Source organism: Mauremys mutica, chromosome 12 (assembly GCF_020497125.1).
Source record: "Mauremys mutica isolate MM-2020 ecotype Southern chromosome 12, ASM2049712v1, whole genome shotgun sequence".
NCBI classification, from domain to species: domain Eukaryota; kingdom Metazoa; phylum Chordata; order Testudines; family Geoemydidae; genus Mauremys; species Mauremys mutica.
The window spans coordinates 58,845,745-58,872,064 of NC_059083.1; the positions used below are offsets into that span (position 1 = coordinate 58,845,745).

The following is a 26,320-nucleotide window of genomic DNA, read 5'->3' on the forward strand; positions in this document are numbered from 1 at the left end:
CCCTTCCAACCCTGATATTCTATGAGCAGGTCATGCTGGTCAGGGAGTGGCACTACATGTGAAAGGAAGCATGGAATCCAAATGAAGTAAAGTTCTTAAATGAACCAAACTTTACCATAGAATCTCTATGTAATTCTGTGCTCTAATAATAAGAATATAGCAGTAGGAATATTTTACTGATCACCTGACCAGGATGGTGATAGTGACTGTGAAATGCTCAGGGAGATTAGAGAGGTTATAAAAATAAAAAACTCAACAATAATGGGGGGTTTCAACTATCCCCATATTGACTGGGTACGTGTCACCTCAGGACAGGATGCAGAGATAAAGTTTCTTGGCACCATTAATGACTGCTTCTTGGAGCAGCTAGTCCTGGAATCCACAAGAGGAGATGCAATTCTTTGTTTAGTCCTAAGTGGAGCACAGGATCTAGTCCAAGAAGCTGGACCTCTTGGTAATAGTGATCATAAAATAATGAAATTTAACATTTCTGTGGCGGGAAAAACACCACAGCAGCCCGACACTGTAGCATTTCTTTCAGAAAGGGGGACTACACAAAAATGAGGAAGTTAGATAAACAGAAATTAAAAGGTACAGTGCTAAAAGTGAAATCCTTGCAAGCTGCATGGAAACTTTTTAAAGACACCATAATAGAGTCTCAACTTAAATCTGTACCCCAAATTAAAAAACACAGTAAGAGAATCAAAAAAAAAAGCCACCGTGGTTAAACAACAAAGTAAAAGAAGCAGTGAGAGGCAAAAAGGCATCCTTTAAAAAGTGGAAGTTAAACCTTAGTGAGGAAAATAGAAAGGAGAATAAACTCTGGCAAATGAAGTATAAAAATATAATTACAAAGGCCAAAAAAGAATTTGAAGAAGAGCTAGCCAAAGACACAAAAAGTAATAGCAAACTTTTTTTTAAGTACATCAGAAGCAGGAAGCCTGCTAAACAACTAGTGGTGCCACTGGATGATCGAGATGCTAAAGAAGCACTCAAGGATGATAAGGCCATTGGAGAGAAACTAAATTAATTCTTTGGTCTTCATGGCTGAGGATGTTGCGGGAGATTCCCAAACCTGAGCCATTCTCTTTAGGTGACAGAGCTGAGGAAATGTCCCATATTGAGGTGTCATTAGAGGAGGTTTGGGAACAAACTGATAAACTAAACAGTAATAAGTCACCAGGACCAGATGGTATTCACCCAAGAGTTTGTAAGGAACTGAAATGTGAAATTGCAGAACTACTAACTGTAGTTTGTAACCTATCATTTAAATCAGCTTCTGTACCAAATGAGTGGCGGATTGCTAATGTGATGCCAATTTTTAAAAAGGGCTCCAGAGATGATCCTGACAATTACGGTCTGGTAAGCCTGACTTCAGTACCATGCAAACTGGGTGAAATTATAGTAAAGAACAGAATTGTCAGACACATAGATTAATACAATTTGTTGGGGAAGAGTCAACATGGTTTTCGTACAGGGAAATCATGCCTCACCAGTCTACTAGAATTCTTTGAGGGGGTCAACAAGCATATGGACAAGGGGGATCCAATGGATATATAGAGTACTTAGATTGTCAGAAAGCCATTGACAAGATCCCTCACGAAAACCTTGTAAGCAAAGTAAGCAGTCATGGGATAAGAGGGAAGGTCCTCTCATGGATTAGTAACTGGTTAAAAGATAGGAAACAAAGGATAGGAATAAATTGTCAGTTTTCAGAATGGAGAGAGGTTAATAGCGGTGTTTCCCCCTGGGGTCTGTACTGGGACCAGTCCTATTCAACATATTCATAAAGGATCTGGAAAAAGGGGTAAACCGTATGCCCACATCTTGAATACTGAGTTCAGATGTGGTTGCCCTATCTCAAAAAAGACATATTGGAATTGGTTCAGAAAAGGGCAACAAAAATTTTTAGGAGTATGGAATGGCTTCCATATGAGGAGAGATTAATGAGACTGGGACTTTTCAGCTTGGAAAAGAGATGACTAAGGGGGGATATGATAGAGGCCTATAAAATCATGACTGGTGTGGAAACAGTAAATAAGGAAGTGTTATTTACCCCTTTTCATAACCCAAGAACTAGGGGTCACCAAATGAAATTAATAGTCAGCAGGTTTAAAACAAACAGAAGGAAGTATTTTTTTCACACAACACACAGTCAACCTGTAAAACTCCTTGCCAGACCATGTTGTGAAGTCTAAGAGTATAACTGGGTTCAAAAAAGAACTAGATAATTTCATGGAGGATAGGTCCATCAGGGGCTATTAGCCAGGCTGGGCAGGGGTGGTGTCCCTAGCCTCTGTTTGGAGGTGCTGGGGTTGGGTGACAGGGGATGGATCACTTGATGATTACCTGTTCTCTTCATTCCCTCTGGGGCACCTCCATTGGCCACTGCCAGAAGACAGGATACCAGGCTAGATGGGCCTTTGGTCTGACCCTTTATGGCTGTTCTTATGTTCTTAACTTGAGAGCTGCTCTACACTGTGTCAGCTGGCTACAGTCCTCTAGGGGACCATCTGCTAGCTGGGGACTGCTAGAGGAGATTGGGGGGAGGGATAGCTCAGTGGTTTGAGCATTGGCCTGCTAAACCCAGGGTTGTGAGTTCAATCCTTGAGGAGGCCACTTAGAAATCTGGGGCAAAAATTGGTCCTGCTAGTGAAGGCAGCGGGCTGGACTCAAGGACTTTTCAAGGTCCCTTCCAGTTCTAGGAGATTAGTATATCTCCAATTACTACCTTTTTTTATTACCTATTGCATTCCAGCTACTCTCCCTGTCTGTGACTGGGTATCTTACAAAGCCACCTGAGTGCTGTGTATTAAGCTGAAGTATGGGTCTGCAGCTAAACTACCAGGCCGGTGTGTGCGCTGTCTCTTTGGAGGCAGTAGGCTTAGTAATTTGTATGAGGGACCAGTGCAAGGGACTGGACACCGCAGAGGAGATGGTTTTGGGTGGACTTGGGACTGAAGGGCTTTAGGTGTCACCCTGCAAGGAGGGACCAGGATGGTGGAAGCCAGGGTGATGTCATTGTACTTTGAGCAGGCTGTTGATTATCAGGGCGCTGTGCCAAACCTGCACAGCACAGAGTACCCAGGGTTACAGGGCAGGTTGTGACAGAACCCGCTACTGGTCAGGGTTGAACCCCAGAGCATCACAAAAGTATTGAATCATGATTTTCTACTGGTCTGCTCTTCGCAAAGGGCTAGCACTATATTCTACAAGCCACTGCAGAGACTGGCTGGTTCATGTCCCTTCCCTGCCCCCAGCTTCAATATTGCCTGGCAGTTGTATAGAAAAAAGTGAACATATCTATTTGTTTGGTGTTTCTTATACTGGAAATCTGATTATCTTTTAATTTCCTTACACACTGCTCTACTGGGAGTAAAGCTCATTTAAACTGTCCTTAATTCTTATGATTTTGTAAACAGTGTCTTAAACAAAATAGACAAAAAAAATCCACTGCAAATTGTTGGAGTGGATGCCATGGTACTGGGAATCATTTTCATATCTTCTGGGATTGTCCCAAATTGAATGCTTCTGGCCTGATGTTAGAAAACAGATGCAAGAGTTATTTCAGGGCTATATCCTCCAAAGTCCTATTACTGTGCCGTTAGAAAAATGCCCTGATTTACTGAAATTCAACAAAGACAGATACCTGCTTAGAATTCTAGTGGCTGCAGCCAGGGCCAGCTCTCGGATTTTTCCTGCCCCAAGCAAAAAAAATATTGGGCATCCCCCCTTTTTTTCGTGTCCCCCCCCGGCCCCGCCCGAACTCCACCCCTTCCAAACCCCTTCCCCAAATCCCCAGCCTCGCCTCCTCCCCCGGGTGTGCTGCATTTCCCCCTCCATTGCTTCCTGGGGGCCCCCTGCGACCTCCCGCCCTAGCTCACCTCTGCTCTGCCTGCTCCCCTGGGTGCGCCGCCGCTCTGCTTCTCCCCCTCCTTCTCAGGCAAGGGAGGGCAGAGAAGTGGAGCAGCGGTGTGTTCAGGGGAGCAGGTGGAGCGGAGGTGAGCTAGGGTGGTGGGGTGCAGGAAGTAATGGGGGGTAGAGGAACTGCTCCCCACTCCAGCTCACCTCCGCTCCACCACCACCACCTCCCCCAAGCGCCCGCCGCTCGGCTTCTCCTCCCTCCCAGACTTGCTGTGCGAAACAGCTGTTTTGTGTGCGGCAAGCCTGGGAGGGAGGGGGAGAAGCAGAGCAGCGGCGCGTTCAGGGGAGCAGGCGGAGCGGAGGTGAGCTAGGGTGGGGAGGGGTGCAGGAAGTAACGGGGGGTAGAAGAACCACTCCCTGCTCCAGCTCACCTCCGCTCCACCACTGCCGCCTCCCCCGAGCACCCCGCAGCTCGGCTTCTCCTCCCTCCTAGACTTGCTGCGCGAAACAGCTGTTTTGCACGCAGCTAGCCTGGGAGGGAGTGGGGAGAAGTGGAGCGGCGGCGGCGCGCTCAGGGGAGCAGGCGGAGGCAGAGCGGAGGCGAGCTGGGGCAGCGAGCTGGGGCGGCAGGGGCACTTTTTCCCCATGCCCCGGAGTCGGCATCTATGGTGGCCAGCGCCAGAATGCTGCCCCTAGAAATGTGCCGCCCCAAGCACCTGCTTGTTTTGCTGGTGCCTGGAGCTGGCCCTGGCTGCAGCCATTAAGTGAATCTTACCACTGTCCCTGCAAAACCAATAGCATCTATAGAAAAGCGATTGATCAGAATAAAACAACTGAGAAATGGATCAAGTTACTGCCATATTAGATTGACAACAAAATTAGTAATAGGACAATTAGCCAAATGCAATTAGTGGATAATAAAAATTATGACCATAACTTTCCTATTAACATCATTTTATTTATTAATTACCTATTTAGATTTAAAATAATAATTATGTTGACCCCGGAGCCCTGACATAATTAATTATACAGTAAATAAACTTTAATTAAAAGTCAGCAGCACAAAAATAATCGGTTGCACAGAAATACAGCCAACCAGCCAGCATGTGTATCTAGTGTAATGGACCCTATGTTGCCTCAACTCCACTGTAAACCTTTATCTGTTATTTGTGTCACCCTCTCTTTTAATATTTATGTAAGAGAATCACATGTATTTTCAATAATTCTGTTTTATCTTGTGTAAAAAGTTAGTAACCAAACATTAACAGTTACATTATCAAAAGATCAGGGGCGGCTCTAGCGATTTCGCCGCCCCAAGCACGGCGGCACGCCGTGGAGGGCGCTCTGCCAGTCGCCGGTCCTGCGGCTCCGGTGGACCTCCCGCAGGCACGCCTGCGGATGCCCCACCGAAGCCACGGGACCAGCGGACCCTCCACAGGCACGCCTGCAGGAGGTCCACCGGAGCTGCCTGCCGCCCTCCCGGCGACCGGCAGAGCACCCCCCATGGCATGCCGCCCCAAGCACGCGCTTGGCGTGCTGGGCCCTGGAGCTGCCCCTGCAAAAGATGAATCTGAGTTGCATGTGAAAAATGTGGAATTGTGCGTGCAAAGCCTACACTTGACCACTCAGTTGCACTGTAATTTTACATGCAAGTTGTACAGGCAAAGCTCAGATTGATCTTTCTCAAAATGTAGACCTAAAGTTCTTCTTTTAGTCAGGTTGGGCTAAATTCTGGTCCCAGTGAGCTCAATATCAAAACTTCCGTTGTCTTCAGTGGGACCAAGATCTGGAGCACAATTTCCAAAAGTGTCTGAGGACCAGGTTTCCAAAGGTATTTAGATACCTAAATACCTTTAAACATTTGGCCTTAGTAACATAGTAGCCAAAGTCCCATTGCCTTTCACTGGGACTCATGAGAGTCTGTCTACACTGTCACCAGAGATGTGATCACAGCACATGTAGACATGATTGCACTAGCTGCGAGCTAGCGTGCTCCAGTGACAACATCAGTGAAGCTGTGGCAGCCCGGCAGCAGCATGGGCTGTATAAGCCCCCCTAGGACCTGGGTTACGGACTTGATTTGTTTCTGGTGCTGCTGCAGATTCACAGCTATTGTTCTTCCAGCTAGCTAGATACAAGGGCTACAGTCACAGCTCTAGTGGCAGTGTGGACAGTAGTGCAGTGTGTGCAGGGGGATCGACTGCCTCTCCAGCGGCCTTAATGTGTATGTGTGGCACCTTTCACATGCGGTTGGAGGGAAAACCTGCCCCATGCTCACCTAGGAGTTGCAGCTCATGTCCCACAGGGGTGGGCTCAGCTCCCCACTCCGAGCATTGTAACATGGTAAAGGGGGCTCAGCACCACTTCCAGAGCTGCACAGGACAGGGGCCACTGCTGTGGGGTGGGCGCAGGGTGGTTTCACTCTCCAGTGCCCCACTCATGACCCATTCCCGCCTGGTGGCAAAACCTGGCTCTGCTACTGAGAGGAGTTAGACCCTTCAGCTCCTAAAGCACATAGGCACTTTTGAAAATTGTATCCCAAATCTACTCTATGGTATTTCTTGGGTGACTATGACTTTGGTGTCTACACACCATATGCACCTTTGTCCAAAGCCTGTAACAAACCTGTGGGTCTCTATTGCCATTCCCTAGAACAGAGTGTTTGCCAGGTAGTGGTCTGCTTTTCGCCTGTGTACCTCTCCATGCAGGAAAGTGTCTTGATGTAGCTCCCAAACCAGCATTAGACCTGGACTAGGGCAGCTCCTAACACCACACCACCCCTGTCCGAACGGAAGGACTAGATGACGGAGAAAACCCCACTCCTTTGAAGCTGTGCTTCTCCGCAGAGTTGTCCCAGAAAACGTTCCCCAACACCCTCACGCCTGTCTCACCCTCCTGTGCGCTTTCCCACTCTGCCAGGCAGAACGGAACGGGGACACTTTTCTTTGAACTCCGCTTCACCAGCCGTTAGCACAAATAATGCAACTGTAATTAAGGAACGGCAGCCTGGCAGAACACATAACCCACAATCCCATCATTATAGTCATCCCTTCCTCAAAGAAAATAACTCAGTGCAATCAAATCACAGCTCTCACACCTGCCTCGATGGGGAAACAGCGTCTCGTTGTTTTGGAGCCAGGCTAGCCACAGGCCTGCATATATGAGACAAAGGTTATGGGGACAGCACTCAAGAACTCGCACGGATCAGGAGTTTTGGGGGCAACCTAGAAAATATTAACATCTAGTGATTTCCCCTCTGAGATCTGTAATGGCTGAGAACTATACCAACCAGAACTGTCTCCTTGTACTCCCTGGGAAAATATTCAAAACCTGGTCCTGGAATCCACCTCACTTTCTGTTCTGATCTTCCTCAGGTGCCTTTTTAGTCACTTTGACATAAATGTGTGTTGGGTGGTATTTTGTCTCATACACGCTTGGCGGGAGCTTTTGTTCATGTACAAATGAGTTAGGCATGTGTCAATTTGCATAGTCACACTGGACATGCTTATCTTATCCCGTCCACTCAGACCACACCGTATGCTTAGCTGAGCAAACACACAGCTTGACGAGCGGATTCTGAATATTGAACACTTATTGGAGCCCTCACTGAAAAAGGTCCAAATGAGCTGTTGATGGATTACCCATAACAAACATTCATCATGATCACGAACTGTTTGTGGACAATTTGTGAGCAGAATAAAGGGACAAATCAAATGAACATACTGTTTGCAATTAAATAGTTCAACCTGCTCTACAGATGAGTGTCACAAAGATACCCAGTAGATAAGAGAGCTAAGGGAAGAAAAGTACTTCAAAATCTGCAACCTAAGATCATGAATATGTCTCCTTTGATCCTCTTTCTCTTTCCCAACTACACAGAAAAAGAAGGCATCTGTCAGCTCAAGAGAGGAGTTTAACTATCTTGGCACATGTTGTTACCTAAAATTATTAAATGCAACAGAGAACCTGGCTGTCTAAGTAGCTAAAGGTGATGGAGTTAATGCGCAATTCACAGGCAGAAAAAGTAGGTAAACTGGAGTCGACGCAGCAAGTGCGGATTTAAGTGTGCGCTGCCTTTCAAGAATATTTGTGTTTAAATCAACAACAAAAGTGCCCGCAGGCATGCGTGCACACACACATGCGCGCACACACACACACACACACACACACACACACACACACACACACACACACACACACACACACACACACCCCTTAGAAAACCAAACAATTGAGGGATAAGGCTGCACTCCTGGAACAAGACAATGGCGCTCTCTCAGCTAATTACCCCTACTCTCACTCTCTCTCCCAGGTGATTTGCAGATATGTATTGGGATTATGATGAGCAGCACAATTTTCTTTACAATTTTTTACATAGTATTGTGGAAATGCAAAGCAAAAATATTTAGGGCTCAATCACGGCTTTGCTATGAGCACTCTGAAGGGCAGCGGATTTTGTGCTGCTCTGGAAGCAGATTGGAACTCAGAGTCACAATATATCTCCCAGTTTCCCCTGCTATGAGGGGGACATGCTGAGTGTGCTCCCTATTCCTTTATCCCTATTCTTCTTTCTCTTTTTTGCTACAAAACAAAACAAAAATGTGTCAGGATTTTGAATTCTAGTTAACACCTATGTTTTTAGGGTGTCATTAAGTCAGGAACTCCTTGTCCAATTTACCTCAGCTTTAATATGTGTAGTCCATCTTGCTGCTGGACCTAAGGCTTTGTCTACACTACAAGACTATTTCGAATCAACTTAGTTCGAATTTGTGGATTCGACCTTATGAAGTCGAATTTGTGTATCCATACTAAATACACTAATTCGAATTTCTGAGTCCACATTCACGGGGCCAGCGTCGACTTTGGAAGCGGTGCACTGTGGGAAGCTATCCCACAGTTCCCGCACTCCCCGCTGCCCATTGGAATGCTGGGTAGAGCCCCCAATGCCTGCTGGGGGAAAAAATGTGCCGAGGGTGGTTTTGGGTAACTGTCATTATTGAACCGTCACTCCCGCCCTCTCTCCCTGAAAGCGCCGGCGGGAAATCTGTTCGCGCCCTTCTCTTGTCAGTTACAGCGCGTACGCCACAGCACTGCGAGCATGGAGCCCGCTGCGATCATCGCTGCACTTATGGCCGTTGTCAACTCCTCGCACCTTATCGTCCACCTCTTCCACAGTCAGCTGCTGAGAAATCGGGCGAGGAGGCTCCGGCAGCGCGGTGAGGACAGGAATTCACAGAGTGGCGCAGACCTCTCACAAAGCAGGGTACGCCGCGCAGTGGAGATCATGGTGGCAATGGGTCAAGTTCATGGTGTGGAACGGCGATTCTGGGCCCGGGAAACCAGCACGGACTGGTGGGACCGCATAGTGCTGCAGGTCTGGGATGAATCACAGTGGCTGCGAAACTTCAGGATGCGTAAGGGCACTTTCCTTGAACTCTGTGACTTGCTGGCCCCTGCCCTGAAGCGCCAGGACACACGGATGCGAGCAGCCCTGAGTGTGCAGAAGCGAGTGGCCATAGCCCTCTGGAAACTTGCAACGCCAGACAGCTACCGGTCAGTAGCGAACCACTTTGGCGTGGGCAAATCTACCGTGGGGGTTGCTGTGATGCAAGTAGCCCACGCAATCGTTGAGCAACTGCTCTCAAAGGCAGTGACTCTCGGAAACGTCCAGGACATCATAGATGGCTTTGCCGCGATGGGATTCCCAATCTGTGGTGGGGCTATAGATGGGACTCACATCCCTATCCTGGCACCAGCCCACCAGGCCAGCGAGTACATTAACCGAAAGGGCTACTTTTCAATGGTGCTGCAAGCACTGGTGGACCATAGGGGATGTTTTACCAACATCTTCGTCGGGTGGGCGGGCAAGGTTCATGACGCGCGTGTGTTCAGGAACTCTGGTCTGTTTAGACGCCTCCAGGCACGAACTTTCTTCCCGGACCACAAAATAACGGTTGGGGATGTGTAGATGCCTACAGTGATCCTCGGGGACCCAGCCTACCCGCTAATGCCCTGGCTCATGAAGCCCTATACAGGCGCCTTGGACAGTGAGAAGGAACTCTTCAACTACCGGCTGAGCAAGTGCAGAATGGTGGTGGAGTGTGCTTTCAGACGTCTCAAGGGGAGATGGCGGAGCTTACTGACTCGCTCGGACATCAGCAAAAAGAATATCCCCGTAGTTATTGCTGCTTGCTGTGTGCTCCACAATGTCTGTGAGAGCAAGGGCGAGACCTTTTTGGCCGGATGGGAGGTTGAGGCAAAACGCCTGGCTGCTGTTTACGCTCAGCCAGACACCCGTGCCGAAAAACTATCCCAGCGGGAAGCGCTGTGTATCCGGGAGGCTTTGAAAGCAAGTTTCCTCGGAGAGCAGGGTAACCGATGATTCTACACTTGATTTTAAGAGAAGCTGATCCTGGGCCTGTGTCTCTATGTGTTGAGTGAGATCTGCGGTTACATACCCCGTTCTCCAAGTTTCCCCCACTTCCAAAACACGTTTTTAAACAAATTAAATGGAACACTTATTTTTAATAAATCTTTCCTTTACTTTGCATTTCTGTTCAGGGTTTGAAACATGGACGCATACTGTGCTGGGTACGGTGTGCACTGATGTACAGACCACTTGTACAATACAGGACGGACAGCCTCCTGCTCCTACATAGGTCTCTGGGTGGGGGACGGTTTCAAGTGGTTGTGCATGTAGGGGTGGGTTTGCAGGAAGGGGCGAGTGGTGCCGTCTTTGCATAGGGATTTGGATGCAGGCTCTGGGCTGTGGGTTTGGGCGTAGGAAGGGGTGAGGGGTGTGGGGGAAGGGTGAGTATCTGTCCGTGGATGAGGGCTCTTGTTGGGGCTCAGGGCAGCGGAGAGGATCGCGCCTACGGTGGAAGTGCATGGTAAGGGCAGCATGCCTTAACATTAGGGGGTGGCAGGCGCTAGGACCGTGGACAAGCGTACACATCACAGAATGACCCGGGGCAGCATACACCACACAGAGGGACCCTGGTGACTACTGAATGCAGTCTGTGTGTGACCTGCAGTTGATCCTGCCCCCGATAGTCTGTACCCTGCTAATGTAGGCTATCCCGTGCAATTATAAATCCCCTGCCCCCCCCCTACATACACAGTCTTCTGACACGAAAGACGTGACGGAAAGAGTGAACAACAGCAAACAGCTTTTATTAATCTACTACATAGTGGGGTGATGAAACTTGGATTTGGGACTGGGTGATCCTATAAGGGAAGCGCTTCTAAAGAGTTATAGCGTCAGAGGTGTGTGGAACATTAGCGCTCAGCTGTGGTGCAGTGACAGTTCTCACGGCCCCTACCGCCCCTCCGTCTTGTAATTTTCGGTGAGGGGGGGACAGGACTTCTTGGCGTTGGAGGGTGGTTGCAGATACAGTGCAGGGGGGCTCTCTCCTCCTGCCTGCGGTCCTGCAGCACATCAACAAGGTGCCGGAGCGTGTCCGTTTGCTCCCTCATTAGCCCAAGCAGCGTTTGAGTCGCCTGATGGTCTTCCTGCCGCCACCTATCCTCCCGTTCGATGTGTGTGCGATGCTGTTGACATAGGCTCTCCCTCCACTGTCTCTGCTCTGCCGCCTCGGCTCTGGAGCAGGACATCAGTTCCGCGAACATCTCTTCCCGAGTCTTTTTCTTTCGCCGCCTAATCTGAGCCAGCCTCTGCGAGGGGGATGCCGGGGCAGTCCGGGAAAGAGCAGAAGCTGTGTGATGGGAAACAGTAAATGATTTCCTTGAACAGATACATGTTTGCGAACAGTGAACACAGTCTAGTCAGTTTCTCTGAACAAGACCATACAGGGCACCAAGTCTCACGAGATCTCAGGAAAAGTTCGAGATTTCGGAATACGCTCTCATTGGCGGCACCATTGCACAGGAGAGCGGACAAGCGGGGAGATACAGCATAATCCGTCTTGCAGACAGTCCTGGTAAGCCTTAAGGTAGATCATGCTTATCAGTTAGTGGATAGCTGTGCTCTTCTGCTAAAGGCAATCTGGAAAGCAGAAAGGCTGAGCCTTTTCCAGCCCCTCCCGCCAGTGCACGGGAAAGATCAATGTATGCTTGTTCTCTGTGGCCTCCATCACGTGGCTGTTAAGCGAGGGTCGTTGTTATGCAACCTAATTGTAAACCGTTAACAATAGTAACAATACACTAATTGCCCGACTTAGATGCAGCCTGTCCAGACCGACATCACCCTGAGGTGGGTCACTCGCAGTCAGAGAGAGCGGATGCTACTGGAAGCCCTGCACAGACCAGGACCATATGCAGCAATGCTGGTGGAGGCGATGATTCCTCTCTACATTAGGATCTCCTGGCGCAGAAGAGTGTGCTTCCATGGAGCACCGAATAAGGCACCTCTCCCCAGGAACCTCCTGCGGAGGCTTTTCGAGCTGCTCTCTGAGAGCTTTGTTGAACTGTCCCAAGAGGATTATTGTTCAATCCCTATATGTGTGGACCTACTATTTATATAGTTTGACATGTAAAATTTTGTATATAGTATTTCTATTTTTTCTATACCCGTTTTTTAAAAAATAAAAGTTTCCATGTTTATAGCACTTACCGCCTGATCCTTCCCCTGATTCTGAGTCCGGGTTAACGGGCGGGGAGGGTTGGTAGGGGATCTCTGTGAGGGTGATGAAGAGATCCTGGCTGTCAGGGCAAGCGGTATTGTGTTCGCTGTCACCTGCGCCGTCCTCCACAAACCCTTCCTCATCTTCCCATCGGCGAACATCGCCGAGGAACTGTCCAGGTACACTATGCCATCCTCAGAGTCCACGGTCACTGGTGGGGCAGTGGTGGCAGACCCACCGAGAATGGCATGCAGTGCCTCGTAGAAGCGGCATGTCTGGGGCTGTGCTCCGGAGCGTCCGTTTGCCGCTCTGACTTTTTGGTAACCTTGTCTCAGGTCCTTGACTTTCACGCGGCACTGCATCGCATCCCGGCTGTATCCTTTCTCTATCATTGCTTTAGAGACCTTCTCGAAGGTCTTTGCATTCCGCTTGTTGGAGCGCAGCTCCGAGAGCACAGACTCCTCGCCCCACACAGTGATCAGATCCAGGACTTCCCGGTCTGTCCATGCTGGGGACCTCTTTCTATTCTTGGATTGGCCGGACTCCTCTGCTGGAGAGCTCTGCATCGTTGCAGGTGCTGCGGAGCTCGCCCCGATGTCCAGCCAGGACGTCAGATTCAAAGTGCCCAGACAGGAAAATGAATTCAAATTTTCCCGGGTCATTTCCTGTGTGGCTGGTCAGAGAATCCAAGCTCAGACTGCTGTCCAGAGCGTCAACAGAGTGGTGCACTGTGGGATAGCTCCCGGAGCTACTAAGTTCGATTAGCGTCCACACCTAGCCTAATTCGAGCTAGCCATGTCGAATTTAGCGCTACTCCACCTGTCGAGGTGGAGTACCAAATTCGAACTAAAGAGCCCTCTAGTTCGAATTAAATGGCTTCCTGGTGTGGACGGTTGAGCGGTTAGTTCGAATTAACGCTGCTAAATTCGAATTAAAGTCCTAGTGTAGACCAGGCCTAACCTGTCAATTTTGAAATCGACGTAACTCCTTTTGTGGTTTTCGGAGGACAGGATAAAATTCAGACTAATAATGGAAAATTACCTGTAACCTGAATGACGAAGTGGCTACTGCCTCTCTGGAATAGGAGAGGGCCAAACAAAGGTTCAAGGTAACTTTTTCAAGACACATTATTCTCCCACCCTTTCTTAAGATGTGGAGATGTGGAAGCTTCAGATCAAACACAAGGTAACTTTCATAATAAATGTATCCCAGAATATTTCAACGACGGTGGCAAAGCTACAGAGCTAGATAATACATACCAGCAGAGAGAGAAATTCAGAGATACAGGAAAGGGAGAACTGATATGTATTCAGATGGGATTTACACAGAGGTGGAAAGCTGGTGTAATGAGAGGGATGGTTCAGACAGCAGATGTTTCTCACAACCCCAGCGGGGAGATTATGAGGAAGGAGAGAACAAAGTGAGCAGGGGAAGCAGGTGGAACAAGTCCAAAGAGGCCTGTGGAAACAGGGAGGATAATTCTGAACTGGATGGGGAAGTGAACTGGGTTCCGGCAGAGTGTGATTTGATTAGAATATTTTTTATTGAGGGAATGTAGGTAGCAGCATTCTGCACATGCTGGAGTCTGGGGAGCTGGGGCTTGGGAAGCCAGAGAGAGAAGGGAGCTGCAGCAGACCAGGTGAGAGGAGATGAATAAACAAAAGGGGTTTTCAGCAGAGGTGGAGGTGAAGCCCTGACATGGACAGGCAGAGCGGTGGATATAGGAACATGAGCACCATTTGGATGATGCAGGTTATGAACAGTGGAGTCACATGGAAGCTCTGGCTCAAAGAGGAAGTTTGAGTAGAGGTTGAGGATGCTGTGCTTCCCCAAGAGAAGCACTTTGGCCACTGGGATAGTTTACTGAAGGAAGCTGAGATGAAACCACCAGTTTACTTGGCCAAGAGGACACAGTGGTTGGACAGGAAAGGGCCAGTGAAGATACTGAAAGGCATGGACAGCAGAGAGAAAGGAAATTCTAGGGCTCACTGAGGGCGTTCTTGTGGAAAGGCTATCAAAGGCAGCCCTCAAAGGGCTGTCCAGATTGATGGAAGACTGAATCCAGGGAAGCTGTGTAGATACACTGGCAGGGCAGCACTAGGCCTATATGAGAGGTGACAGTATGTTTTATACAGCCATGGGGTGATAAGCTGCCCAGACCATCTACAGAGGGGTCAGTTCTAGGGTTGTGGAGATGAGTCAGCAGGGGTACAATGGGAGTGATCACTGCTGTTTGTTGCCCTTTCATTCCTACAGCTGGTGAAGTGCCCAGTTTTCACATATCTGGAAGGACAGCAAAGAGCAAAGCATGGAAACAGGCTCTCTTCCTTGTGCAGGGTGGGAAAAAGAGAGTCCTTGTGGATCCCCTCACTTTCTCTCCATTTCTTCCCTACTCCCTCAGTGACCCCACATCACAGTGACCCCCAACCCCAATAGCCCATGAACTCCCATCAATACCACTTCCGGTGCTGACCGGGCTGGGTCACTTCAGAGTGAGATGAGGCCATTCCTACTCTAGGGGCTGAGCATGCGGTCTTGGAAGTGCTCCCATCCTGTGGGCCTGAAGAGAGAAAGTAGAGGAGATACTGGCCAGTGACACAAGGGCAGGTCTCTGCACATCCCTGGGCCCTAAGCGTCTGGTCAGTCTGGGAGTGCTCTGAACTCAATCTCCCCACCAAACCATGTGATACCAACAGCCTGCTGGTTCAGGCACTGGTGTCCCTGTGTTTAATATGCATTCCTAGTCTATCTTAGCAATTGTGAAGTGATGCCATCTGCCTGCTGGTGAGGGTACGGGAGGGGCTCCTCTCTGGTGCTGTCCCAGGAGCAGGATCTGCGACAGCACATGGTGGACATGGGAATGAGTACAGAGCCTCCAGACAGGAAGAAACACAAAGCTGCTATTTAATTGAAGCTATGAGATTGGGCCATATTTAAACGTGTCCATTATTAGAAATATGGTCCTACATTTAATGCAAATAGAATAAATCATTCATATGTCATTGACATATGAACTATTCTATTCACATTAAACATAATTTTAATGCCAGTGAGTGTTACTGGCAGTGAGAGGAAAGTTATAATACGTGCCATTTTCTCTTACCATTTGTAGGTGTCTGGGTTGCACTGTTTAGTATCAGGTGGTTATAATTTTGTTCTTGGTCATCTGAAATTCACAGAAAAAAATCCTTTTAAGAAACAGCTCAGCGAATCCACTGATCTGCAGATGATAATTACAGTTCACATTATTCACAGGAAATCTCGGCATGATTAAAGAAAAGAGAAGAAAATGCTTAAGAAAGCAGAAGAGTCTTTCATGTTATTCACTTAACATTCCAGATGCTAGAGGAACATGATAATGGAAAACTATCTCCATTCTGTTGAGCCTGCAGAATGGAAAGTCTGCAAGGTAAGAAGCACTTCTAAGCAGGAATAAACCATGATATGGATTTCAACATCCAGGGTGGGACCCGGAGAGATCCTGGGTTCCAGTAACTCCCTCTGAAGCCACTAGAGTGATCCATGCCCACTGAATGGTGTTCCTGGTCTGTGTCCTGACATTCAGAACCTCATCTGGGATTGTTCCCAGCTATCTGAGAAACAGACGTTCCCTCTATCACCAGCTACGTTCCCTGGGAACAATGAAGATAGCAACCAGCAAGACTCATATCTGCCGGAGGCAGAGTTTTCATAGGAGCTGGACCTTGACAGCAGAGCTCCCTTTTACAGGAGATGAGAATGACCACAGGCTTCTTTGCATTCAGTACTAAACACACTTTGCTGCAAAGAGACGAAAAAGGATTAACAGCAGTATCACCACCACTAATAATAATAATAAATAATATAATAATTGTAACTCCTCTATGAACTGCAAAGCATCTTTCCCTCTTTCCCACTGTAATAAACAGCAGCATAGCACTAGGCAAGTAGCCACTAATCCCTACCATATATTTGCATACGTTTCCAGGCAAGCCCTTAATAAGTAACGTACATGCTTAGGTTGAATCATCGCCATCAGATATATCATCTTATTGGGGAGTCTAATCCTGATGCTTTAACATGCATAATATCTTGCTGCAGACAGATTACATGGTCAGAGGTGATTTATTTAGGTGGTGGCATACCAGATACCTAACTCAACTGAGATTCCATCCAGGAGACCAAGAATATTAACCCAACCTTCAGCAAGTGGCGAACAAGCCTCAGAAGTGGGGAGGTTCGATTCAGACAAGCATCCAAATGTTCTGAACCTCGCCAAACCTTTTAGAGTGAGCCAATGGCCTGGAAATCTCCTCAAATGCACCATTCTCGGGAGACCCCCTGATTGATTTCTGTGGGTTTGGAAATGCTGCAAAAATAGTTTTCCCTACAGCATTTCTGTTCATCCCATTAGATCCTGACAGATGACAGGAAGTGGCAGATGTGTGATAATCAACAATATAAAATAAAACACACTAAATGTTCTGGAATCTCACAAAAAGCCTAGATGGCTTTCAAAGGTTCGCAGATTCCAAGGCCAGAAGGACCTAAACCACAGAGCATTGTGATAAGCTGGTCTGACCTGCTATATAAGACAGGCCAGAGACCTTCCCCAGCAATTTCTGCATTAAGCCCATCACTCTTGTCTGAGCTAGAGAAGATCTTTTACAAAGTTACCCAGTTATAAAAGATTTCAAGTGATGGAGAATCCATCCCATCCCTAGATAAGTTGGTTAGTCACTCTCACTGTTCAAAAAATTGCACCTTATGTCTAACCTGGATTTGTCTAGCTTCAGCTTCCAACAATTGAATCTCATTCTACCTTTTCCTACTAGGATAAAGAGTTCTCCCCAATTAGAAATCTCTTCCCCACATCGGGACTTCTGTGACTTTTCTTGGATAAACTAAACAGACCGAGCTCCTTAAAAGCTAAGAATCCACCATCTGGGCCATACAATTCAGTCAGATGTGATTCCTGACAAATCCATGCAGAAGTGTGTATTGAGTTCTGTAGTGAAAGTGGAGTTAAATCCTTTTAGGCCTGATGTTGCAAGGGGAGGAGCACGTGGGGCCTGACTTCAACGGGCTTTGGGTCAGACCCCTGCTCAGCACTTGCAACTGTTATTGATTTCAAGAGCTGTTGTAGGTGCTCATCAGCCCTTCGGATTGCCTCAGGCTGAGCACCAGTCTCAGTCTCAAACCAATTACTTTGCTGGTTGTGTTCATTTTTTTTTAAGTAAATCCATATCAAGCCTGGTGCATTGCCCTTCTTTGAAATGTGTCTTTACAAACTCTCCCACCCCATTCCCGTCTCCTCACTGGAGAACATCAGCATTTCCACAGTTAGGCCTCAATTCTGCAGCTGTGCTGTGCAGGGGACCCTGACACCTGCTCTGAGCTCCACTGGGTTGCGCACTGATGGAGGTCTCCAGCCATATGGATCAGTTTGCAAATTCAGAATCTAAGAGATCAGCTCCTGCTTGGGCTAATTTAGACATCAGGGCAATTGTAATGCCGACAGACCCCTGTTGTCAGTGGGCGGGATGAAACCTGGGACCTCTAAAGCTTAGTGTATGAGCCTCTACCGCATGAGCTAAAAGCCATGTGGCCATTAGCTAAAGGTGTAGAGCGGACTCATTCATCTCTAAGTGGTCTCGGTGCCACTAGAGGGAACAGAACACCACATCCAGGAAGTGTGTGGGTTACACAACGATTTAGCTGTTATCTGTATTCACAACTTGTTCCATTTACTCCACAGCAGCAGATGGATAACGGTTTACGAATGGAGGTTGGATACAGTTGCGTATATGAAAAACCCACATTTAAAACTGTAGTCAACAAAACTTTCACATCTAAAATGCACCAACAGAGAAGCAGCAGAGACTGCCCTCTCCTGCAGAGTCCATGGAGAACACTACAATGCAGTCACCTACCCTGGGAACTTACCCATGGGTGAAATCCTGGCTTCACTGAAGTCAATAGTCTTTAATGAGCCAGGACTTCACCCCAGGTGTTTATTCCTCTTTGCATTCAATCATTCTGCCCAAAGACCCTTCCACCTCAAGTCTCCTCATTGGTCATTTTTTTCTCTTCTGAACCCTAATGTGACTCAAGCTCTGGGGTCATTTTATCCCATTTTATCTGGGGTTCATCTCTGTGTAGCTACTAGTTTGGAGCTTGGACCTAGAATAGTGGTGGGGAGACACTGAACTAGCTTCCTTTCCACTGCAATGTAAGCCCAGGCACAAGCCTAACCCCTCCCCTTTTATCTACACACAAATCACATAACTCAGGGTTCAGACCCAGGGTCCCAGGATGCGTGGAGGGTCTGAGCCTGAGGCAAGGCGGGACCCAGTGTTCAATACACCTGGGGAAGTTCTGCACCACTGTAGCGTGGCAGAAAAATAGCCCCCTGTAGATTTTCTTTGCTTCCTTGCAGAAAATGATTTCTGTGGGGAAGGAAAGAGAAGTGGCACCAGTACTCACTCACCTCTTCCTGGTAGCTCAGATGCATCTGTTCCAGTAGCTGTGGGGAAAGGTAAATCACTGAGGAGAGGGCGGTCAATATGCAGCGGCAGTCAAAAAAAGCGAACAGAATGTCGGGAATCATTAGGAAAAGGGCTAGATAATAAGACAGAAAATATCATATTGCCCCTGTATAAATGCATGGTACACCCACATCTTGAATACCTCGTGCAGATGTGGTTGCCCCATTTAAAAAAAATATATTGGAATTGGAAAGGGTTCAGAAAAGGGCAACAAAAATGATGAGGGGTATAGAACGGCTACCATCTGAGGAGAGATTAATAAGACTGGGCCTTTTCAGTTTGGAAAAGAGATGACTAAGGGAGGATATGATTGAGGTCTATAAAATCATGGCTGGTATAGAGAAAGTAAATAAGGAAGTGTTATTTACTCCTCATAACACAAGAGCTAGGCGTCACCCAATGAAATTAATAGGCAGCAGGTTTAAAACAAACAAAAGGAAGTATTTCTTCATACAATGCACAGTCAACCTTTGCCAGAGGATGTTGTGACGGCCAAGATTATAACAGGATTCAAAAAAGTACTAGATAAATTCATGGAGGATTCGTCCATTGATGGCTATTAGCCAGGATGGGCCGGGATGGTGTTCCTAGCCTCTGTTTGCCAGAAGCTAGGAATGAGCACCAGGGAATCGATCACTTGATGATTACCTGTTCTGTTCATTCCCTCTTGGCACCTGGCATTGGCCACTGACAGAAGACAGGATATTGGGCTTGATGGACCTTTGATCTGACCCAGTATGGCTGTTTTTATCTTCTTATGACGCTCTGTCCGCCCAGGGATGTTTGTCCCATCTGGGCAGGGGAAGGGGCGGAGAACGGAGGGAGAGTTCCCCCTCCCGCTTCCCTGCATGGAGCAGCAGCTGGGTTGGGTCAAATCAAGCCCCAGAAATTCCCCTGTCTGCAGGGAGCTCTGCACCACAGGGGTGGGGCCTTTGCGTGGGGGTCTGGGTGTGTGGGTGGGTGGTGAGGCTCAGGGTGGGGGTTCCAGGTGCAAGGGGTGGTGAGGCTCAGTGGGGGGTTTGGATGCAGGAGAGTCTGGATGCATGAGGTTGGGCAGACAGGGGGCGCAGCTCCATGTACAGTGACCTCTCCCCTCACCCACCCACTGAGCCCCCACCAATCTCCACCCTGCTGAGCCTCATCCCCTGCAACAGGAACCCCCCACACCCAGACCCCCATCCCACTGAGCCCCAACCAGCTGCACTCTGACCTCCCACCCCACCAGCCCCAGCCCATCCTGAGCCCTAACCTCCTTCATCTGGACTCCCCTGCAGAGTCCCATTCCCCTCTGCACCCAGACCCTGCTCTGAGCTGCCCACACAAAGATGGTGTCACACAGAACCCTGATACTCTTGAGGGAATTATGCTAAAAAAAATTTTAAATATAAATTCTGCAAAGTTCTGCATATTTGAATTGTCAAAATAACACAGAAACACAACAACAATATAATCACATCATTTTCAATTATTTTGGTAATTTATTTCAAAGTACATTGAAATAAATGACCAAAATAATTGAAAATGGTGTGATTATATTGTGTTATTTTGACAAATAAAATATGCCGAATTTTGCAGAATTTTAAAATATCGTGCGCAGAAATTTTAATATTTTGGTTCAGAATTCCCTCAGGAGTAGTTCAAGCACAATTGCTGTGCAATGTAGATGGAGCCCCACTGGAATGGTGCTCTTGGAGTCCTCCAAAAGTATCCCATAATCCCCCAGTTTGACTTTCTTTGTTGTCTGGACAGTCAAGTTTTTCCTCACTGCACCATGAACAAAGGGCTAGAGTGGCCAGATTTTGAGCGGGTGCTAGAGAGTTTGGGGCATGAGTGGTTAGACTTGGGCTTGAATAATGCAGTACAGATGCTGAAGCCCCAGGTTGAGATCCAGGGTCCAACACTTCCTAACCTGGGGTTACAAGTGAGTGTAGATGCTCACGCCCTAGGTTAACAAACACTGGGTCTGCTGACTCTAATTCTACTAACTCTGGGCTTGCACTGAAGGATAGACAGACCCTCTCCCATTGTGGGGGTCCCAGAGCCTGGGCTCCAGCCCGAGCCGAACGTCTACACTGCAGTTTTACAGCCCCGCAGCCTGAGCCCCTCGAACCTGAGTCAGCTGACCTGGTCCAGCTGCAGGTGTTTAATTGCAGTGCAGCTGTACCCAATATGTCTAGGCTTCTCGGGTATCTGAATGCAATACTGGCCTCAGTTTCACTCTCTTGGAGGCCGTGCCGAACCCACTTAAAAGAAAGAAACTACTTTAATAAAGATGGGAGAGCTTCCTGCACCTGTCCAGCTTTACTGTGCTGATGTTCATGGTGAAATGCTGGCTCGGCAGAGGGATGATGTCTAGTGGATGGACGTACGGCCCTAGAGATGAGCACTGAGCTCACGTCTAGTTACTGGGATGCTCCATTAAGGAAATGAAAGATTAACAGTGTTCTTGACTGTCAGCTAACAATATGAATTCTCTGGGCACAGCTGGAGCAGACATTAACTAACAATAACTAAGCAAGAGAGAGCGAGACTAAATGGCTAGAGTGGGGGTTGCTAGACAGCCACAGAGCCCTAAAAAACACTGTGCTCTGAGCTACTTCAAAGCCCAGGAGAAGCCATGTGGGCAGACAGGAGCTTTTAAGGACTTTTCACGTCTTTGCAAAGGAAGCAAATTCATGTAATTAAAATAGAGCCAACTGCAGTAGCCCAAGAGATTAAACAGGAGGCCGAGTCATAAAGCCAGTAACCGCTGCCCCAGGAAACAAGACTTAGCACACAGGAGGGCGCATCAGCAGTCTCAGTTTGGGAGGGGGGCAGTGTCCGTGTGGGGGAGAGGGAGAGGCTGCCAAGGTGGGGAGGCTGTCTGTGTGAGGAGAGGAGACACTAAGTAAGAGCCAGTGCTGGAGGCAGGCTAGCAGACTAGATGGATGCATGGGCTTTGCCGGCTATGCCTGGGTGGAGCTGTCATTTGCACACATTACAGCTCCCAAGCACGTGCGGGTGCAGCATTCTAACAGCTCTCCCCTGCTAGTGACTAGCTCAGCCATGTCCGAGCCTGGGTTACCTTACAGGGGAAGTGCAGACGGGAGTCTCTTCTGCAGAGGAAATGAACACGGCATCCTTGCTGTTGTAGCAGCTGAGTCTAGAGTTCAGCGAGCCAGCACCTTAACCTCCCCTCGCCTCATCCCCCTTTTCCCTCCTCCTTCCCTGCACATGCTGGAGGAACCACCCTGAAGGAGCCCTGTGGCCAGGCAGAGGCAGACTGGGCCTTTTCTGGGGGATGGAGGTTTGGGAAGTTTGTGGAGCTGGGCTTGAAAAGGAAATGCTGAGTTGGGAAAGAGACTTCAGAGAGACATCCATGGGCTGGGTGCTCCTCTGAACTCTCCCTGGCTGAGGAATTTGCAGCTGTACTTCGGAAGGAGCAGGGTAAAGCCTCCTAAACCATTCAAATTAATAGTTCCCCCAATTTTGGATAGGGTACAAGTGACTTTTGGGAAAGACTTGGCTGGTCTGGTTGGTGACAAACAAGAGATTTAAAAATGGGCAAGTCCCCTTTCAAATGCCTCATAAAATCATCCATTGCCATCTTACAGGACACGTCAGTGTCTGAGGGCCTCATCCTGCCAAGGGCTGAGCAACTCGTCAGTCAGGTGCCTAAGCACCCTTAATCCCATGGAAGTCACTGGACCAAATTCTGAGCACGATGGAGTACCTGCAACGCCTGCTGACATCAGTGGACATTGCAGATGCTCAGTACCTCTCAGGATTAGGCCCAGTGGGAAGTGAGGGTCCTCAGCATCTTGCAGGATGGAGCCCTTAATAAGCAACTCAGATCAGAACATTTCAGTAAGCTTTCTGGGATCTGAAGGTGTCTGACAGCCTTTCATCCCGATTCTTGACAGAAGAGGATCTTCTCAGCTACTGATGTATTGATCTGAACTTAGAAAGGAGCTCTTCTTCTAGGGGTTGGGACTGACAGTTCTAATTTGCAGCATAAATCACTCATTGAGTCTCCTGATTCAAGGTCTTGAACCTCTGGTAATTGATGAAGAAAACTTTAAATAGCCCCCAAAGAGGCCTCATTGTACTTTCCATTGAAGAGAGATATTCCTGTGCAGGCAGTCAACCTTTCTTTTGAGAATGTTTGTCTCTCTTTTCTCTAGGGCATGGTTATGCAGTTAATGCTTCCCACGTGTTTATTGCTAATAAAAATTGATTAATTTTGTTCTGCAATGGAAAAAATAGATTCTGCAGAGAAAAGGGTAAATTTTCTGGTTTGTCTTTGCTAATAAATTCCTTATAAAAAGTAAAATATTTTAATATATCTCAAGTATCCTACAGATATACAATGTTTCTGTAAGTTATACAATATTTTTATGTTCATTTTATAGCATTTAATGCAGGTAACTCCTCTGGAATCGTTATTCCAGTGGGGAGAAAGAGATACACTAAACAGACTCAATCCACCTATGAAACAGCTTTCGCTTCCTTGTTTTCCCACTTATCTCCTTTCCTGATGATCTGCTTTTTCCAGTAATCTCCACATCCTCCCATCACCCACTTTTTATCGAAGATTCAGAGAAAAATTTAACAAGTGGTTTATGACAAGATAGTTGTTTGGCGCCAGCATAGACCGATAGTGAATTCCCTTCAAGTGCTAAGATTCTACAGGGCTTAAGTGTAAGAAAGCTGCCTTGAAGAGGAATTAAACCAAGAGTTAGGGACAGAAAGCAAAGCAGCCTCAGAAGATCAGAAAGAAGAGCCACAGCTGAAAAGTATAATAACATCTACTTATCTGCACTGGTATAACCTAGTAATAATAGTTTTACCCACCCTATTGTAACAATGTGCATTTGTGCTTTGGAATTCAGGGCAGGGAACCCTGGGCCCTGGATAGAAAATCTATTCTCTCTGTCTCTACTGCAGTGGATTTATCAAGTCCAGCAGTGAGTTTTCTTGGAAGGTGAAGCATTACGAGATCTTGCATTAAAGACTCTGCTCCAGATAGAGAGGGGTGATTTTTCATGACTTAGGCCATTCATATCTCTTTCTTAAAAATTACTGATGTCCAAGGACTGTAACAGAAACACCTCGTCTGAGTCACTAGGCAAAGAAGTGCATGGTGTGTCTTATTTTGTTGTTGCTATTGTGCAGTTTAGGGCTTAAATAAATGCTGCAGACCAGGAAGCGAGAAAGACTTTGTTAAACAGGGTCCGTCCAAGGCCTGCTGCCTTGAACATGTGTTAGTTTGTCAAGTGTCGTGGGGCAGTTACCCCGCTCAGGCCCTGAAGGGGTTAAAACAGGCCTGTGAAAATGTTGCTCCAGGGCGCCAATAGGGTTAGGCTGACTGGGGAAGCAGCCATGGCTGGGGCCACACCCCAATCAGGCCACGCTGGGCCCTATAAAAAGGGCTGTGAGGCAGCTGCTGAGAGAGTCAGAGCAGGGTACCTGAGGCTGAGCTGAGCTGGGGAAAGGCAAGAGGGGCCGGGGAGCTCCAGCCTGGCAACTCCCCAGGCTGCAGGACTTGGTGAAGGCCTAAAGCAGGCACTAGGGTGGCAGAAGCACAGCCCAGGGTTAGGAAAAGGCAGCAGGTCCAACCCCCCCCTTGCCAGTGATGAGTAGATTGCAGTCTGCCCCAGTGAGTGGGGGGTAGATGATGACTGGCAGTAGCCACTGAGGTGAGGTGGGGCTAGAGGTTTGGGGGTTCCCCTGGGAGGGGAGACCCAGAGACTGCAGGGGTACTGCAGAGGGGCAGACCCCCGAGGGGCCTAAAGCAGGCGGGATATCAGCCAACAGAGGGCACTCTGGATCTGGAGAGCTAATTCCCAGGACGACCAGCAGGTGGCACGGCGCTGGTAAGTAGTTGCTTTGCTACATCAAGTTAAAGCCCAAGAGGAAGCCTAGGGTTTAACTTGGTCAGTTCAGCATGTGTTAAAATTCACATTGTCTTAGCTACACTAGAGCTTTCCAATGTGTTGGTTAGGGTGGATTAGCCAATATGTTCGAACATCACACCTTCAAATCCTAATCACGGCGAGGCTGTTACACCTACATATTGCCTACATATTGCATGACTTGTGCTATAGAATGCTTATACCACATGTAGCAATATACAGTGAAAAATACAAAAAATAAATTAAAGAATATTTGCAAAATTGCAATGACAATCTCTTAAAAGTTAGGAAATGGCAGATTTAAGTTGCTCATACAACCTTAATTCAAGCCCCTTTTACGTGTGCATTATGACAGTCTTTAATGCCATTATCACATGCTATTTTTTTCAACAGGACTGCTGCCTCATTCATTGCACAGGAAACTCTGGGAACGAGGCAGCTATTCAACCTTTCTTTTTAGCCTCATTAATCAATGTATGGCCCATACTGTATTACACACCATCCAAACCCTGCCCTGAATATGGAATTGTTAAATTCCTCATGAGATTTTCTTTGACTCTCTTCACTGTGGTACTGAGTCTCACACACATAAACAAGTTTAACTACACAACTCCCCTCTGTATTAGGAAGGTATCGCTATCCCCATATTTTAAATGGGCAACTGAGCCACAGAGCGATTAAGGCCAACATTTGCAAAAGTCCTTACTATTGTTGAGTACTCAACATAAGACCTCTAGAGCCTGATTTTTTCAGAGCACTTAGATTTTTTAATAGCTCTTTATCTGCACAAAGCACAGTTCAGACATTAACTAATTAATCCTCACTATCCTGTGAGGTACATAGGATAAGTATAATTATCCCCGTGCTACATGTAGGAAAGGCAATGAATAAAGGTGAAGTAATTTGCCTAAGGCCTCTTCATAGCACACCCAGGATTAGACCAGCAGGCCCCCTGCTAGTCAACCCAATGCTCATTACTCCAGACCACAGCTTATTCATGAAGATATTGAGAATCCACAACTCCCATTCATTGCCTGCATTGAAGTTATGAGTGCTCAGCACTTTGGAAAATCCTGGTGCAGGTCTCTTAATCTGGGCCCCAGAAAATGAGAATAACACCTGTGAAAAGTGTGGCTGACTTGACCAGCCCAGCATCACACAGAACGCTGTGGCAGAGGCAGGAGTAGGTCACAGTTCTCCTGGGTGAGAGTAAGCTGCCTAAGCCACGGGGCCACCTTCTCATTGCCTGTGGCCCCTGCACCACTGAACAGCAAAGAATAAAGTTTATTGGAAGGGTTGCTCAGGGTAAAGTATAAGGCTCACATATTCTGCATCAACCAGCACTAAAAAATGTGCAGTTAGAGGAAAAATCATACAGAGAAAATATTTCCCAGTTGTGTCAATGTTAAACATCAAACACCTTTTAAGAACGCCGGGCTTCAGAAGATCCACA

General features: G+C 47.6%; 1 protein-coding gene across 1 annotated transcript in view; it reads right to left on the reverse strand.

The window, feature by feature from the left end:
* The window catches only part of SHISA6 (shisa family member 6), a 387,898-nt gene that overhangs the window by 32,275 nt on the left and 329,303 nt on the right, over positions 1–26,320 (reverse strand). The window contains exon 4 of the mRNA XM_044981307.1: positions 15,550–15,612. Coding sequence (XP_044837242.1) covers positions 15,550–15,612 — 63 coding nt within the window. The remainder of the gene's footprint in view (positions 1–15,549; positions 15,613–26,320) is intronic.